The sequence below is a fragment of the Bombyx mandarina genome, chromosome 12, assembly GCF_030267445.1.
Source record: "Bombyx mandarina strain Sakado chromosome 12, ASM3026744v2".
In the NCBI taxonomy this organism is placed as follows: Eukaryota; Metazoa; Arthropoda; class Insecta; order Lepidoptera; family Bombycidae; genus Bombyx; species Bombyx mandarina.
In genome coordinates, this window is record NC_143219.1 from 13210810 (window position 1) to 13223912 (window position 13103).

Consider the following 13103-nt stretch of genomic DNA (forward strand, 5'->3'; position numbering starts at 1 on the left):
ATTTCTCGAGAAATCGGTGAACATACATAGATAAAAAATTATGGTCGAATTGATAACTTCCTCTTTAGAAGTCTGTTAAAAAGCGTGAGTTTTGGTACCTGAAATAGCTCCTTAACATTCTATTACTCAAAAATATTTTCACTTTCTACATAATATATAAAGAGGCGGGTAAAATTTAGCGTTATGCCAAAGTAACTATTCCACGCGGACGAAGTCGCGGACAAAAGCTAGTAAAAGTTTTTTTTTTTTATTGCTTAGATGGGTAGACGAGCTCACCAGCCCGGGGTGGTGGTACCTACCCGTGCGCACTCACAAAAGGGCCTAACACCAGTAAAATATAAATTAAATGCATTTTTTTTGATGGACGGATTTCTGTTGTCCCCGGGTTCTACTAACAGCTGCCCGAACGCCTCTGAAGGAGACGTAACAGCTCAATGGGAATAGCTTCGACCGGAGAATCTACTGGCGGATCGGAAATGTGACCGATTTAGAAGATCCGGCGAGAAGCTCAGTGGGCTGATGCTATGGATCAGTGTGCTTAGTGCGAGTTTTTTAACGTTCTCGATAGCGTAAAAGTTAAATCATTATTTTTTTTGGAACGATGTTCCTTATCGCGCGCTGTGAAAGGGGGCTAGACGGAAAAAATTCTTACGAAAAGTTGTCACGACACTTTTTAGATCCGTCATTCTGACCAATCAACGTGTAGGCGCTTATCGCGTGACGTGAAAAATTACAATCCCTTCACTAATTAATCGAAAGGAACTTCGTTCCATCCGGGTGTCCCTTGACACCTCTGAAGTTTTTTGTTTTTTTATTGCCCTTGTAGGCAGACGAGCATACGGCCCACCTGATGGTGAGTGGTTACCGTTGCCCATGGACTTCAGCAATGCCAGGGGCAGAGCCAAGCCGCTGCCTACCGCTTAATACCCTCCACAAGCCTCGTTTGAAGAAGGACATGTCATAGCGTCATTGTATGGAGTTGAAACGTTCGCCTACGTTTTCCGCTAGGGGCGCTGTTCCAACTGCATACAAGATTCGGTTAACTTTTACGCTATCGAAAACGTTAAAAAACTCGCACTAAGCACTCAGGTGAACCTATTAAGTCGAAGTGCATTCGAAACTCATTATAAACTTATTAGGTACGTTTAAAAACCAATTAAAGAGTACAGTACTTATTATAATTTTTACGGATCAACAAAAAACCAAAAGAATTGTCATCAGTATGTAGATATCGTTTTTTGTCAATTTAATGTTATAAAACATTATCATCTGATAGTTTAAATGTGGTAAATATTAACCACAAAGCAAAAATTTGGTATCTTAGTTACGTAATTTGAAAGTGAAAAAAAAAGAAATAAAGATAAAAAAATTCCAATGACCTTAATGTCATATTATTACGGTGAAATAAAAAATAAAAAATAAATATTTATAAAAAAATTGCAGTAGACATTGTGTAATAATTTAATTTTGTTAATCTATAATTAAACTTTAATTTGACTGTCTTATATAATATTTACCCAGGCAGAATAAGGTTTTAAGCATCTATCTATACTAGAGGTCCCGCAGTAGTCGAAATTCGACTATAATTAATTGGAATTGTAAGTTTATACACTATTATGGTTGTATTAAATACTTCTATAATCACAAATTTCGCTAAGGCTACAATATTAAAAAATATTAATAAAGACAGTTTGACCACAGACGTCAAGAACAAAAGTTTGACAATAAATAGTATGCATGCGTGTGTGCGTCAAATACATGGTATGTAGTGTGTGTAATGTTTTCTTTATTGATTTAATGTATCTTTTATGCATTATTTTAAAAAAAATATTAGCATTGTGCACTTCTTCTCTGTTTTCTCTATAAGTGTGGAAAATTTCATACTCCTCCGTCCGCGCAATTTTCGTAAAAAGGGATACAAAGTTTTTGCTTCACGTATTAATATATAGATATTATATTTTAACTAGGCACAGATAAAATAGTTAAGGACCATTTTCTCCTCTCTTCTTTCTTATTGCTTAGATGGCTGGACGAGCTCACGGCCCATCTGATATTAAGTGGCTACCTGAGTCCATAGACATCTACAACGTAAATGCCACCACCCACCTTAAGACACGAGTTCTAAGGTCTCACTTTTAACTACGGCTGCCACCCTTCAAACCGAAACGCATTAGTGCTTCTCGGCAGAAATGGGCAGGGCATTATAAGACAATAACTACGGATTTTGTTTTAATGATTTAAGGGTTTTTTCCAAATGTAATTTATTTCAAATATACATTTTATTGTCCTATTAGGTACATATATGGGCTCCGGTAACCACTTAATGTATTTTTTTTTCAATATTTAATATTTAGCATTAACTGATAATCAGACTTCTATTTTGTCTATTTCTAACGATGAGATAAATATGTATGTAACAAAAAAATTGCCGGATACTATTCCGATATAATTTTATCGGCTAAAAGGTTGAATATACCTAAGTCTCGGAATTCGCCACCTCGCTGAACCTGGGTTATTAAAAACATAATAATCACGAGACGGAGATCATTGTTATGTAAATATAAGCACCGAATACTGATATCACATTGTTACGTTAAATGACATATCACATTTGTTCACATGGAAAAAAATTTAGCAGTGCAATTCAAGGCGATACGTCTCTGGACGGGTCAGCAGTTTGATAACCTCCTCGCAACGATTCTTCGGCCCGCATTCAGACGCGATTCGCCCTACTGCGACTCCGTTTGTCTATAAAGGGAACCGCCGATTATAATGGAAACAGTCCGGCAGCGAACTCCGTCGATGATGTCCATATAGCGTTACGGAGACACTTAAATTAGTGCGTAACTATCGCTTGTGGTGCCAAAATACACAGAACAGAACGCGGATAAATCCAATAGACTGTTTAATTCAAAGACTCCCTCCATTTGTTGTGCGCATGCGTCACAGCTGCACTGCAATTGGTTAAACGGGAACATTTACAGAGAAAGTAAAAAAACATGAGTGCAAAGGACAGTGATCGTGGCGATCGTGCCAGTCGATCTTCGTGCAACAGCAAGGCAACCATGATTGTTGTCTCTAACCGGCTACCGTTCATTCTCAAGAGAGATGAGAACGGAGTATTACAGAGAAAGGCCAGGTACGCGATCGTGTGTATTTCTATTCATTAATAATAAAATTGTGATAAAAAATACCAGATACGAATTGTGTCATGTTTCAATTCATAATGATATTTTGAAATGTCTGTCTGCTTACAAATAATGTGTTAATATTGAAGCGCATATTAGGTACTTTATATGATGCACTGTGAATGAAATTTAACAGCTGTGATTTTTTTAATTAAAAAAAATCGGTCATCGACATTTCGTTTTAAAACAATTATACACGGAAATTATTATAAAAATATTATTAAACATAATGATAAATATTACATAAACTATTTTAAACGGCGAATATTATTTAACTTTTCACAAATGATATTTCAACATAAAGCCGTCCATTTCTCCTTCATTCGTTTCTGGTCGAATAACGAAACACCTTCGGGAAGTTTCTGCGATCGTCTAGATCTAGAATTATGTGCGCCGGTTTTTAAACTCACACCTTCACGACATACAGTTGTGGTATTATTTGTAAAGTTGAATAATGAAGTTGCGTTTTATAGAAACACTGTATCTTAAATACGCTGCGGTTAATGTTTGTTTTGTAAATAATGTTGTCGGTTGTCGATGCAAAAGTGGTGGCCTTACGCGAACAAATTAACTGGTACTTGGTAGGTCAAGTTCATAATAAAGAAGTCACGCCGTGTTTGTGTAGGTACACATGATTCAAAATAATGTTTACCGTATTTGGAACTATTTATTGTTGTATTTTTAAACTTCAATTGACAGCGTGGTGTTGTAAAAATCGACTAGTGTTATTTTACAAATTTTAATACCTAACTTTTGCTCACTCAACAAACATGCTTACGATTTAATGAATGCATTTCTCTATATTACTATATTACTTTGATTGATGTGAAAATAATAATCTAAAAAAAGTTATTGGTGATACATTTACTATAGTCATTAGGCACATCTAACACAAAATTTGCGTGATATCGGTTGCTCATCTACAACATTATAACAGACAAATAATGGAAGAAATTATTAAGAAAGAATTAAAAGAAAACCGAACTTCCTGACACATTGATGAATATTTAACTAGGTATTCAGAGACTTTTGCACTGTTCATCCAAAGATTGAAATTCGGCTCTAACGACATTTCAAGATTTAGACTTAGATCATTTTTTTTATTTTTTTTAACATTTTACATCGCTATCGACATTTTGGTTACAAAAAGAAATCCAAAAAAGTTGACTAAAACTTAACTTTGGATCATGCAAATTGTGCATGATAACATTATACAATAATAAACAAATATTCCATTGATAAACAGACTAGAAAATAATGCTTGACTGTGTTGACTTTGCTCATTTATCGATCGCTGACAATATTCAAATGGTTTGATTACATCTATATATTAATACGCGGAGCAAGAACTTTGTACCCCTTTTTACGAAAATTGCGCGGATGGAGGACTATGAAATTTCCCACACTTATAGAGAATATAGAGGAGTGCAGAATGCTAATTTTTTTTTTAAATTATGCATTAATAATACATTAAATCAATAAAAAAACATCACACACACTACCATGTATTTGACACACACATATATAAACTTTTTGTTTATTGTCAAACTTTTGTTATTGCTTAAAGTGGTCAAATTGAAAATAGGTTGTTATTGTTTATCTTTAATATTATTTGTCTTTAGTGTAGTTTTGGCGAAATATCTGATTATAGAAGTGTTCAAACTTATGCGGGACCACTAGTACATTTTAATTTGTGAACTATTTTGCGACAATGTCACCTCTGTCAAAAAGTAAATTAAATTAAAATCCATTGAAAGTTATGATGATAATTGTATTGATGTATTAAATTTTCAATAATTGTAAATAATCACACGTCGAGTTTTGTCTAAATCTGAACTATTAAGCCATTTTGTTGTTGACAACGTTTTATTTTAGGACAATAATAATATAACAACCTCAAAATTACGATAAGATTTTTTTAAGATCACTAACTTAATTGATTACAAAACTAGTTTGTATTGAGTCGTACATAATGTAATCACATGCGCTTGTGTGATTCACTAACAAGAAATTAATGCTCATTGATGTTAATGAATGTTCTCGTAAAACTCTAATTACTTGTCAATGAGGAAAATAAATAAACTTAATAAAATGTTTCATACTAATAATTCGTTTTGTTGGGCTGGATTGGAATTAGGTCTCTGTAATGTGTATCTCATATTCCTCATCTCAACCTCACTGTTTATTGAAAACAGGAAAGGTTATTTTGAACACCCAGTAATGAGAAAGTTGGCTGCTTGCAAATTTTATCACATAACTGAACGAAATTCTTCTTTTCTTCTTTTTCTCCACCTTATCCCACTAGGTGGGGTCGGCGCGGCCAATTTTTCTATCCCATTTTCGTCTATCAGCCATCATTTCAACACTCACTCGTCTTTCTCCAATATCGTCATTCAAACACTGCATCTATGACTTCTTCGGTCGACCTCTTCCCCTTCTACCTTGCACTACCATTTCCATACATCTCCTAGTCACATGCATGAATAACTAAACGAAACTGTCGACCTTTTAACATCAATGCATCACTACATAGTATAAAACAAAGTCGCTTTCTCTGTCCCTATATCTGTCCCTATGTATGCTTAAATTAAAACTATGCAACGGATTTTGATGCGTTTTTTTTAATAGATAGAGTGATTGAAGAGGAAGGTTTATATGTATAATAACATCCATCAAATAGTAGAGGAATCAATAATAAATTACAGTTTCTGAAGCGAAGCGAGGGCGGGTCGCTAGTTATTAATATATACTAATAATATTAACTGTTTATTCTTTTAACAGTGCCGGTGGCCTAGTGACTGCAGTTGCGCCGGTTGTGATTCGCGGCCAGGGTAACTGGGTAGGATGGCCGGGCATCCACCTCGAAGACCCCAACGAAAAGATCCCTGAATCGGATCCTAATGACAAGACCCCCACCGCTGGCCTGCGTTCGGAGAAAGTAAGTAATTAATATAGAATTATGTATATCACGTCTCGTTCGAGTTTTTTACTGGTGGTAGGACCTCTTGTGACTCCGCATGAGTAAGTACCACCACCCCGCCTATTTCCCGTGGGGTAGCCGTTGTAATAGTAATAAGCTATACTGAGACCTTAGCTTAGAGCTTATATCTCAAGGTGCGTAGCGAATTTACGTTGTAGATGTCTATGGGCTCCAGTAACCACTTAACACCAGTTGGGCTGTGAGCTCGTCCACACATCATAAGCAAAAAAAATATATAAAAAAAAAATTTTCCGAAACTAAATTAGCGAAATGTTCTTAATTCCTGATTTCAGAAAAATAAAGGTACTTACTCTATTACATAAAATATTATCCTTCACAAAGCCCCAAAGAATCATTACAGCATTGTACTTTTTAAATAATATGGCGTTCTAACGTTTCCATTGTGGATTGTACACGAACAAAAGAAACTAAACTGAATGAAGTACTTTTTTTGTACATGAAAAAGCAAGGCTCCAGTTTCGTAGTTAAAATTGAATTTCAGGGATCTTTGTAACACAGCTCGTCATTGTAAAAGAATTTAAATTAAATTTTTTAGTTAGTCGCCTTATGTGCAGTTACAATAAAGACAAGTTTTCGGATTATTTATTTAGTTTTCGTTTCGTTTTATCTATATATTAATACGTGAAGCAAAAACTTTGTATCCCTTTTTACGAAAATTGCGCGGACCTAGGAGTATGAAATTTTCCACACTTACAGAGAATATAGAGAAGAAGTGCACAATGCTAATTTTTTTTTTAAATAATGCATAAAGGATACATTAAATCAATAAAGAAAACATTACACACACGCATGAATACTATTTATTGTCAAACTTTTGTTCTTGATGTCCGTTGTCAAATTGGGAATAGATTAAATATTGTTTGTCATTGTTAATATTATTTATAGTGTAGTTTTGGCGAAAGGGGATGGCCCATTTTCGGCCCAAAGCGGACAATAGATTATAGAAAAAATACTTAGTGCATTAATTTTGTCATAAATAAATATGCATTTACTTTCTTGCAAATAAGCGCCACTATAGTTTACAATAAGTAGTTTAAAAAAAGTAACTCTATTGAAAAAACAAGGATTTTTATTTTTGCGGGAAAAATATTGCCAGCTTTAAAACCTTTTACGTATGAAGTAAATATTTTGAGTATATAAATAAAACATATAAATAAATCATTTTAAGTATTATCATTAATCAAACGATTTTAATGGATTTTATGCACATAAAATAACATCGAAGACATACCCATTGGACTTTAACTTGTAACTATACTTGAGAACTTAGAACTTATATCTCAAGATGGGTGGCGCATTTACGTTGTAGATGTATGTGGGCTCGAGTAACCACTTAGTAACACCAGGGTGGCTGTGAGCTCGCCCACCCATCTAAGCAATAAAAAAAACTTTACTAGTATTGTTATTTAAATATGTACAACTAAAACAAAAACATAAAAAATAATGTGTACTCGTAAAAAAAAGATTAAGATATAAATCAATTATCGGTTATTTAAAAAAAAAAATCGATATATGAATTTCATGTAATTATTTTTCTTTATACTGACAACACTGAATTTAATCTGACTGACTGACACTTCGCTTGCTGCTTGTGGCATAGATTATACACTTAATATATTAGAGATAGATGCGCAACTCTCATTTTTATTTTTGCTTTAGTTAAAGCCCGGTCCAGCAGGCGTCGCTACGGTCGATTATTAGTCTCCCTACCCCCCACCAGGTGGCTTTTTTAGTAATTTTAATATTTTTTATAATTAACTCTCTTTATGAAAAAATCTTATCGTTTAGAATCGCTGAAATTCCCGGTAGTACTTATGAGTTATTAAGGAATGTTTGATTGTGTTCAGCATTCTAATCGATAAGATCTTTTCATACAGAGAGAAAACAGTTTTTTAAAATAAAAAGCTGTAATTCTCTGTAAGCTATTTAATTTCCCTATATTACAAACAATTTTCTGTTAAAAGATTGTATGAACGTACAATTGTATAAAATTTCGAATAACAATAACTCCTCTAGATTAATCCTACTAGCGTACTTATTAACATTAAATCGAAAGTTATCTAAAAGTTAATTAAGTCTAGATAATCAAATCATTCAATGTCAATTAAGTCATTTGTGCGAAATATAAACATGTCAGCTTTCCATTACAAACATAGTAGACAATTTGAATTAAATTTAATAAATTTGTTTCTTAACGATAGCAGTTCTTGCTTAAAGTTGATCGTGACAGATCATGACCTTGTATGAAAATATTACATCTATAAACACTACCTATGCTTCGTCATACAATAATTGTCATTTAAACTAGCATTGTAGAGATAATACACACACTAAAGTGAATACTAAATTATTCTTAGCATTCTTATAAACATTTAGAAATTTAAGAAACGATTAACCCACAATCATGTTCATAACATGTGACATTTTGTTCTGCACAAACGTTTTGTTACATGATTTGAAAAACAAAAAAAAAACAAAAAATGTTTAAAAAATGTAAAGATGATTTAAAGTACTCTTAAATATTGATAGTTTGTACTTAATGACGCTTATAGTAATCTTAGACATGATTACAATAGTTATACTTTTATTCTCTATCTAAATTATTTATATTCTGACGTTTCTGATGCTTTAGCTTTGGTAATACTAGATGAAACAAACAGCAGATTGAAAGAAAATCATCTTAAAGTTAATTACATTCATTACAAACCATTAGTTTGCATTTTGTTACAAAAGAAACTGATGTTCATCACATGCAAATGAATTATAAACATACACATGCAAACATAAAATGTAAATTTATCTTTTAATCCAAATTAAATGTACATTAATATTACATCTAAATAATAGAAAGGGTTTCGAAAATTTTTATTGCACTCAACAGCAGACCAGCATGCAACCCGGCTCATGATAAGTGGTCACCAGTGCTTATAAACTTCAGCAGTGCCATAGGGGTTGCTGTCTATAAATTAAGTTTTAATAAATTATTAATATACTCAAGTCACAAGCATATTGATTTCACATAATGAAAATGTAAGAAACATAATCATGTTTGGGCATTTTCATTTATATCTGCTCATACAGAAAACACAACTTAGCAAATATATTCCACAGTTAATCTAAATAATTGCAAATAATGCTTTTGAAGACCATTGACTTTTGATCATTAATTAAAATCATCTTCTCGTAGAATTTACAAAAGGTTATTTACAAAAATTTATATCAGTATTTTCATATATTACTAACTTACTAATTACAGCTATTCAAACATAATACTATAACTATAAGAACTAAACAACCTATTTTAAAACAAAATTGGCATCAATTTAGTTCTTATGAACTATTTCAATTATTAATTTATAAATTATAAACATATTTAAAAAAAATTAAGATCCCTTGTGAGTTCACGTTCCTTGCTGAATCAGTTTCTCTTCTGAAACGGAGAAACAAAGTATCTTAAGTATGTAACAAATATTGAAAAAATACGACCAGGAAAAATTTTGTGTTAATGTAATCATACTTACAAATTAATATATTACATAACACGTTCTGGTTCAAATATAGTGCATCAATCTTTTCATGTTTCAGACATTTTAGTGCTCCTTATAATTTTTCCATAAAATTTTGTCATTATCAAACCTTTGTCTACAAAAATAAAAACATTATTTTATATTGGGTAGAAGGATGAACGTGGTCACAGGCCACTTGGTGTAACTTGGTTATCAAACACCAGGAAACAAAACGTGAATGCCATCATCTAACTTTGGATGTTAGATCAATTGTGCTGTATTTTATTTAAACAGGAAATCATGACTGATTGATCATTCCAAAAAACTAGTTCGGGCCCACTTGACAATAAGCATATAATACGCTGAGTTGCAAAACATAAATACTGCCACCCACTCGGGACAATTTTATTATCTGAGGTGTGTGTGTGATAGTACGAGACTTAATACCGACTGTTTTGATCAAAACTTAACATATATGATAGCTAGGCAGCAGAAATAGGAAGGACCATTAGTTGGTGCTAATTCATTTAATTATATTATGAATAATAATTCTGTTAGCAAATAATATACCGGAAAAATAGTGTAAACTCACCGTTATCAAGGCATCCGAAATAGCATTTCATTTTCGACCTTGAGGCATGCTGATTTTTAATAATAAACTTTCTGAAATGAAAATAGTTACACTGGCTTACGAAACGCTAACGAAGAAAAAAGTATTAGAGCCAAGTTATGTCTAAAGAGAATTCAAAACAGAGTTTCTCAATGTCTAATCGTCTAATATTCTCACAAAGCTAAAAGTTGCTCTAAATTAATACTACAACGTAAAATAACTCAAAACAAAACAAAACAAAAACGATTTAAAAAATTAAAGCGTTATGTACGACATTTTGAAAACTTTTTTTTTTTTTTTTGAGATTGTTTTATTGGCCCTGGAGTTTTGAAAACTTCAAAGCAGTGTTTCCACTTACGTTTTTTTTACCACATTTTACCCTAGTTTCTTTTGAATTTATCCCTAAAATTTCCTAAACAACTTTCATAAATCCTTTATATAGAAAGCATAAATAAAATACAGAAAATAAACCACAGCATATTATTTAATGTAGGTATATATAATCTAAACGCCCCCAGAAGATCATAGATCTATAGGATTAGAATTTTCAAGGAAGTCGACGCATTGCTTTTATATTCTTTTGCTGCACGCAACCTAACACTGTTCGGTTCTAAAATTAAGCAATTGTTTGCTGGCATTCCCAACTTTCTATGAAGCAAGTCGTTCAGGGTTTCGTTAGAAAGCCTGTTTCTTTTGTCAGTTTTTACATTTGAGAACACTGAATAATCTTTCTACCTCAGTCTTTGAAGAAGGAACTGCTAGCAAAAGCGAAATGACAATTACAAGGTTTTCGTAAATGAAATTACCATGATAATCTTTCATGGTACATGAAGTACCTGTATATTACAATACAAGTAAGTTCTGGTGACATCAACGAAAATAGGTAAATAAAAATTTGGCGGATTATACTTATTGGGATTCTGGGGAATCCCTAAGAAAAAAGCAGTGGCTTAATCTATGATTTACTTTACTAGAGGGTTACTGTTGAATCAAACCTTCTTTATAGTTTTTATACACAACTCTGTTTTATTCTTTTACTTGTCAACTCGACTTAATGTCATTCTCTCCATAAAATAAAATGTTCATTGTTTTACTTTAATTATCGTTTATTTTAAAATTCACAACAGTTACTAGTATAGGCTTTGCTTTTTACCCCGAAATATCCTAAATCCTGGTATTTTTAAAATTGTCTTTATCATCCAAAATATCAGCTATTTTTCCCTAAAAAAGGGAGAATTCCCTAAAAGTGGAAGCACTGCTTCAAAGTACGCTAACATTTTTATTGAGTCAGAACTCGTATCTGCCATCTAGTGAGTTTATTAGTTCATTAAGGCCAAAACGTTTCAAAAATGACCTCGCCGGTTCCTAAAGATGACGCTAGTTGAATGTTCTTTTCCTTTGTATGGGAGTTGCACCCCCCTGGCTTGTGGTGTTGTGCTTGCGTACAAAATGGATGTGTTTTGATTTTTCTTCGATATATTTTACTTTTATCAATAACGTTTCATACTACGACTAAAAAACATTGTGTGAATTGTGGTTTTACCCTGACCGAGATTTAAAACCGTGTATATGCTCTCTTTTGCTATTTTTAGATGATACTAATTGTGTATGAAGATGAAGAAAATATAGATATTTAAAGAATTAAGTGTGTTTTTATACCCTATTGGATAAAAATAAATTAGGAACATCTTAAACATTAAAAAAAGAAAAGTTCTTGAGGTATTTATATAGAAAATTAACCTCAAAACGAGTTTTTTATTTTTATTATATTTTTTATAATAGTGGCGTCAATTTCAATATATTTTTTAGATATCTAATACATTTAAGAATTTGAATCAGTCCATTTTTATAGTAATATTTGATGTCCATTTTGGGCCTAGCACACTATGGAGAGTGGGCAATCCCCTTTGTGATTATAGAAGTATAAAATACAATCATAATAGTGTACAAACTTACAATTCCAATTAATTATAGTCGAATTTCGACTACTGCGGGACCTCTAGTATTGCAAAAAAAGCCCATAGAACGCATCGTCACAGGAAGGCAGAGCGCGATTCCGATCCGGTAACCCATAGACACAGCCCACTGAGTTTTTCACCGGATCTTCTATAGGTCGCGATTCGGTGGTAGATTCGGCGAAGCACTGCTTTTGCTAGGGCTAGTGTTACCAAATTCTCTCAGGTTGAGCCCGTGAGCTCAGATACGAGCAACACTTTCCTTTTTTTTTTATTGCGTAGATGGGTGGACGAGCTCACAGGCCACCTGGTTTTAAGTGGTTACCGGAGCCCATAGACATCTACAGCGTAAATGCGCCACCCACCTTGAGATATAAGTTCTAAGGTCTCAAGTATAGTTACAACGGCTGCCCCACCCTTCAAACCGAAACGCATTACTGCTTCACGGCAGAAATAAGCAGGGCGGTGGTACCTACCCGCGCGGACTCACAAGAGGTCCTACCTTCGTTTTAGTGTAGCGTGTTGTCAACTGTAATTCCAAATATACTAAACCTTCCATTTTCTGTGAGAGCAAGCAATGTGAATATGAACTTCGTACGTTTTAATTCACTTCGTGTCTTTTTAATCGGAAAAAGGGCGTAAATACATTCTGCTGTAAAACTTACGTGAATACGTCACAGATCGACGGCACAATTTATTTAACTGGTTTTCTATTTCGAACTCCTAAAACGGATTTTCATTCCAATTTTCAATTGATATCTATACTGATATTATAAAGCTGAAGAGTTTGTTTGTTTGAACGCGCTAATCTCAGGAACTTCTGTTCCGATTTGATTTTTAGAT

General features: G+C 33.1%; 1 protein-coding gene and 1 long non-coding RNA gene across 4 annotated transcripts in view; one reads left to right on the forward strand and one right to left on the reverse strand.

The window, feature by feature from the left end:
• The first annotated feature begins 1451 nt into the window (after positions 1-1451).
• Positions 1452-13103, forward strand: part of Tps1 (Trehalose-6-phosphate synthase 1) — a 35390-nt gene continuing 23738 nt past the window's right edge. For both annotated transcript variants that reach the window (XM_089732041.1, XM_028184448.2), the window contains exons 1-2: positions 1452-3139; positions 5970-6126. In XM_089732041.1, the coding sequence (XP_089588167.1) occupies positions 3000-3139; positions 5970-6126 (297 nt within the window). In that variant the 5' untranslated portion in view covers positions 1452-2999. The remainder of the gene's footprint in view (positions 3140-5969; positions 6127-13103) is intronic.
• Positions 8101-12389, reverse strand: LOC149501842 (uncharacterized). Of its 2 annotated transcripts, XR_016324026.1 has the most exons (3): positions 10288-12389; positions 9711-9831; positions 8101-9619 (listed from the first exon to the last, which is right to left on the reverse strand). It is a non-coding gene; the product is annotated as an uncharacterized LOC149501842 (long non-coding RNA). The 2 variants fall into 2 exon arrangements; XR_016324025.1 differs by lacking the exon at positions 10288-12389 and having other exon boundaries at positions 9711-10281.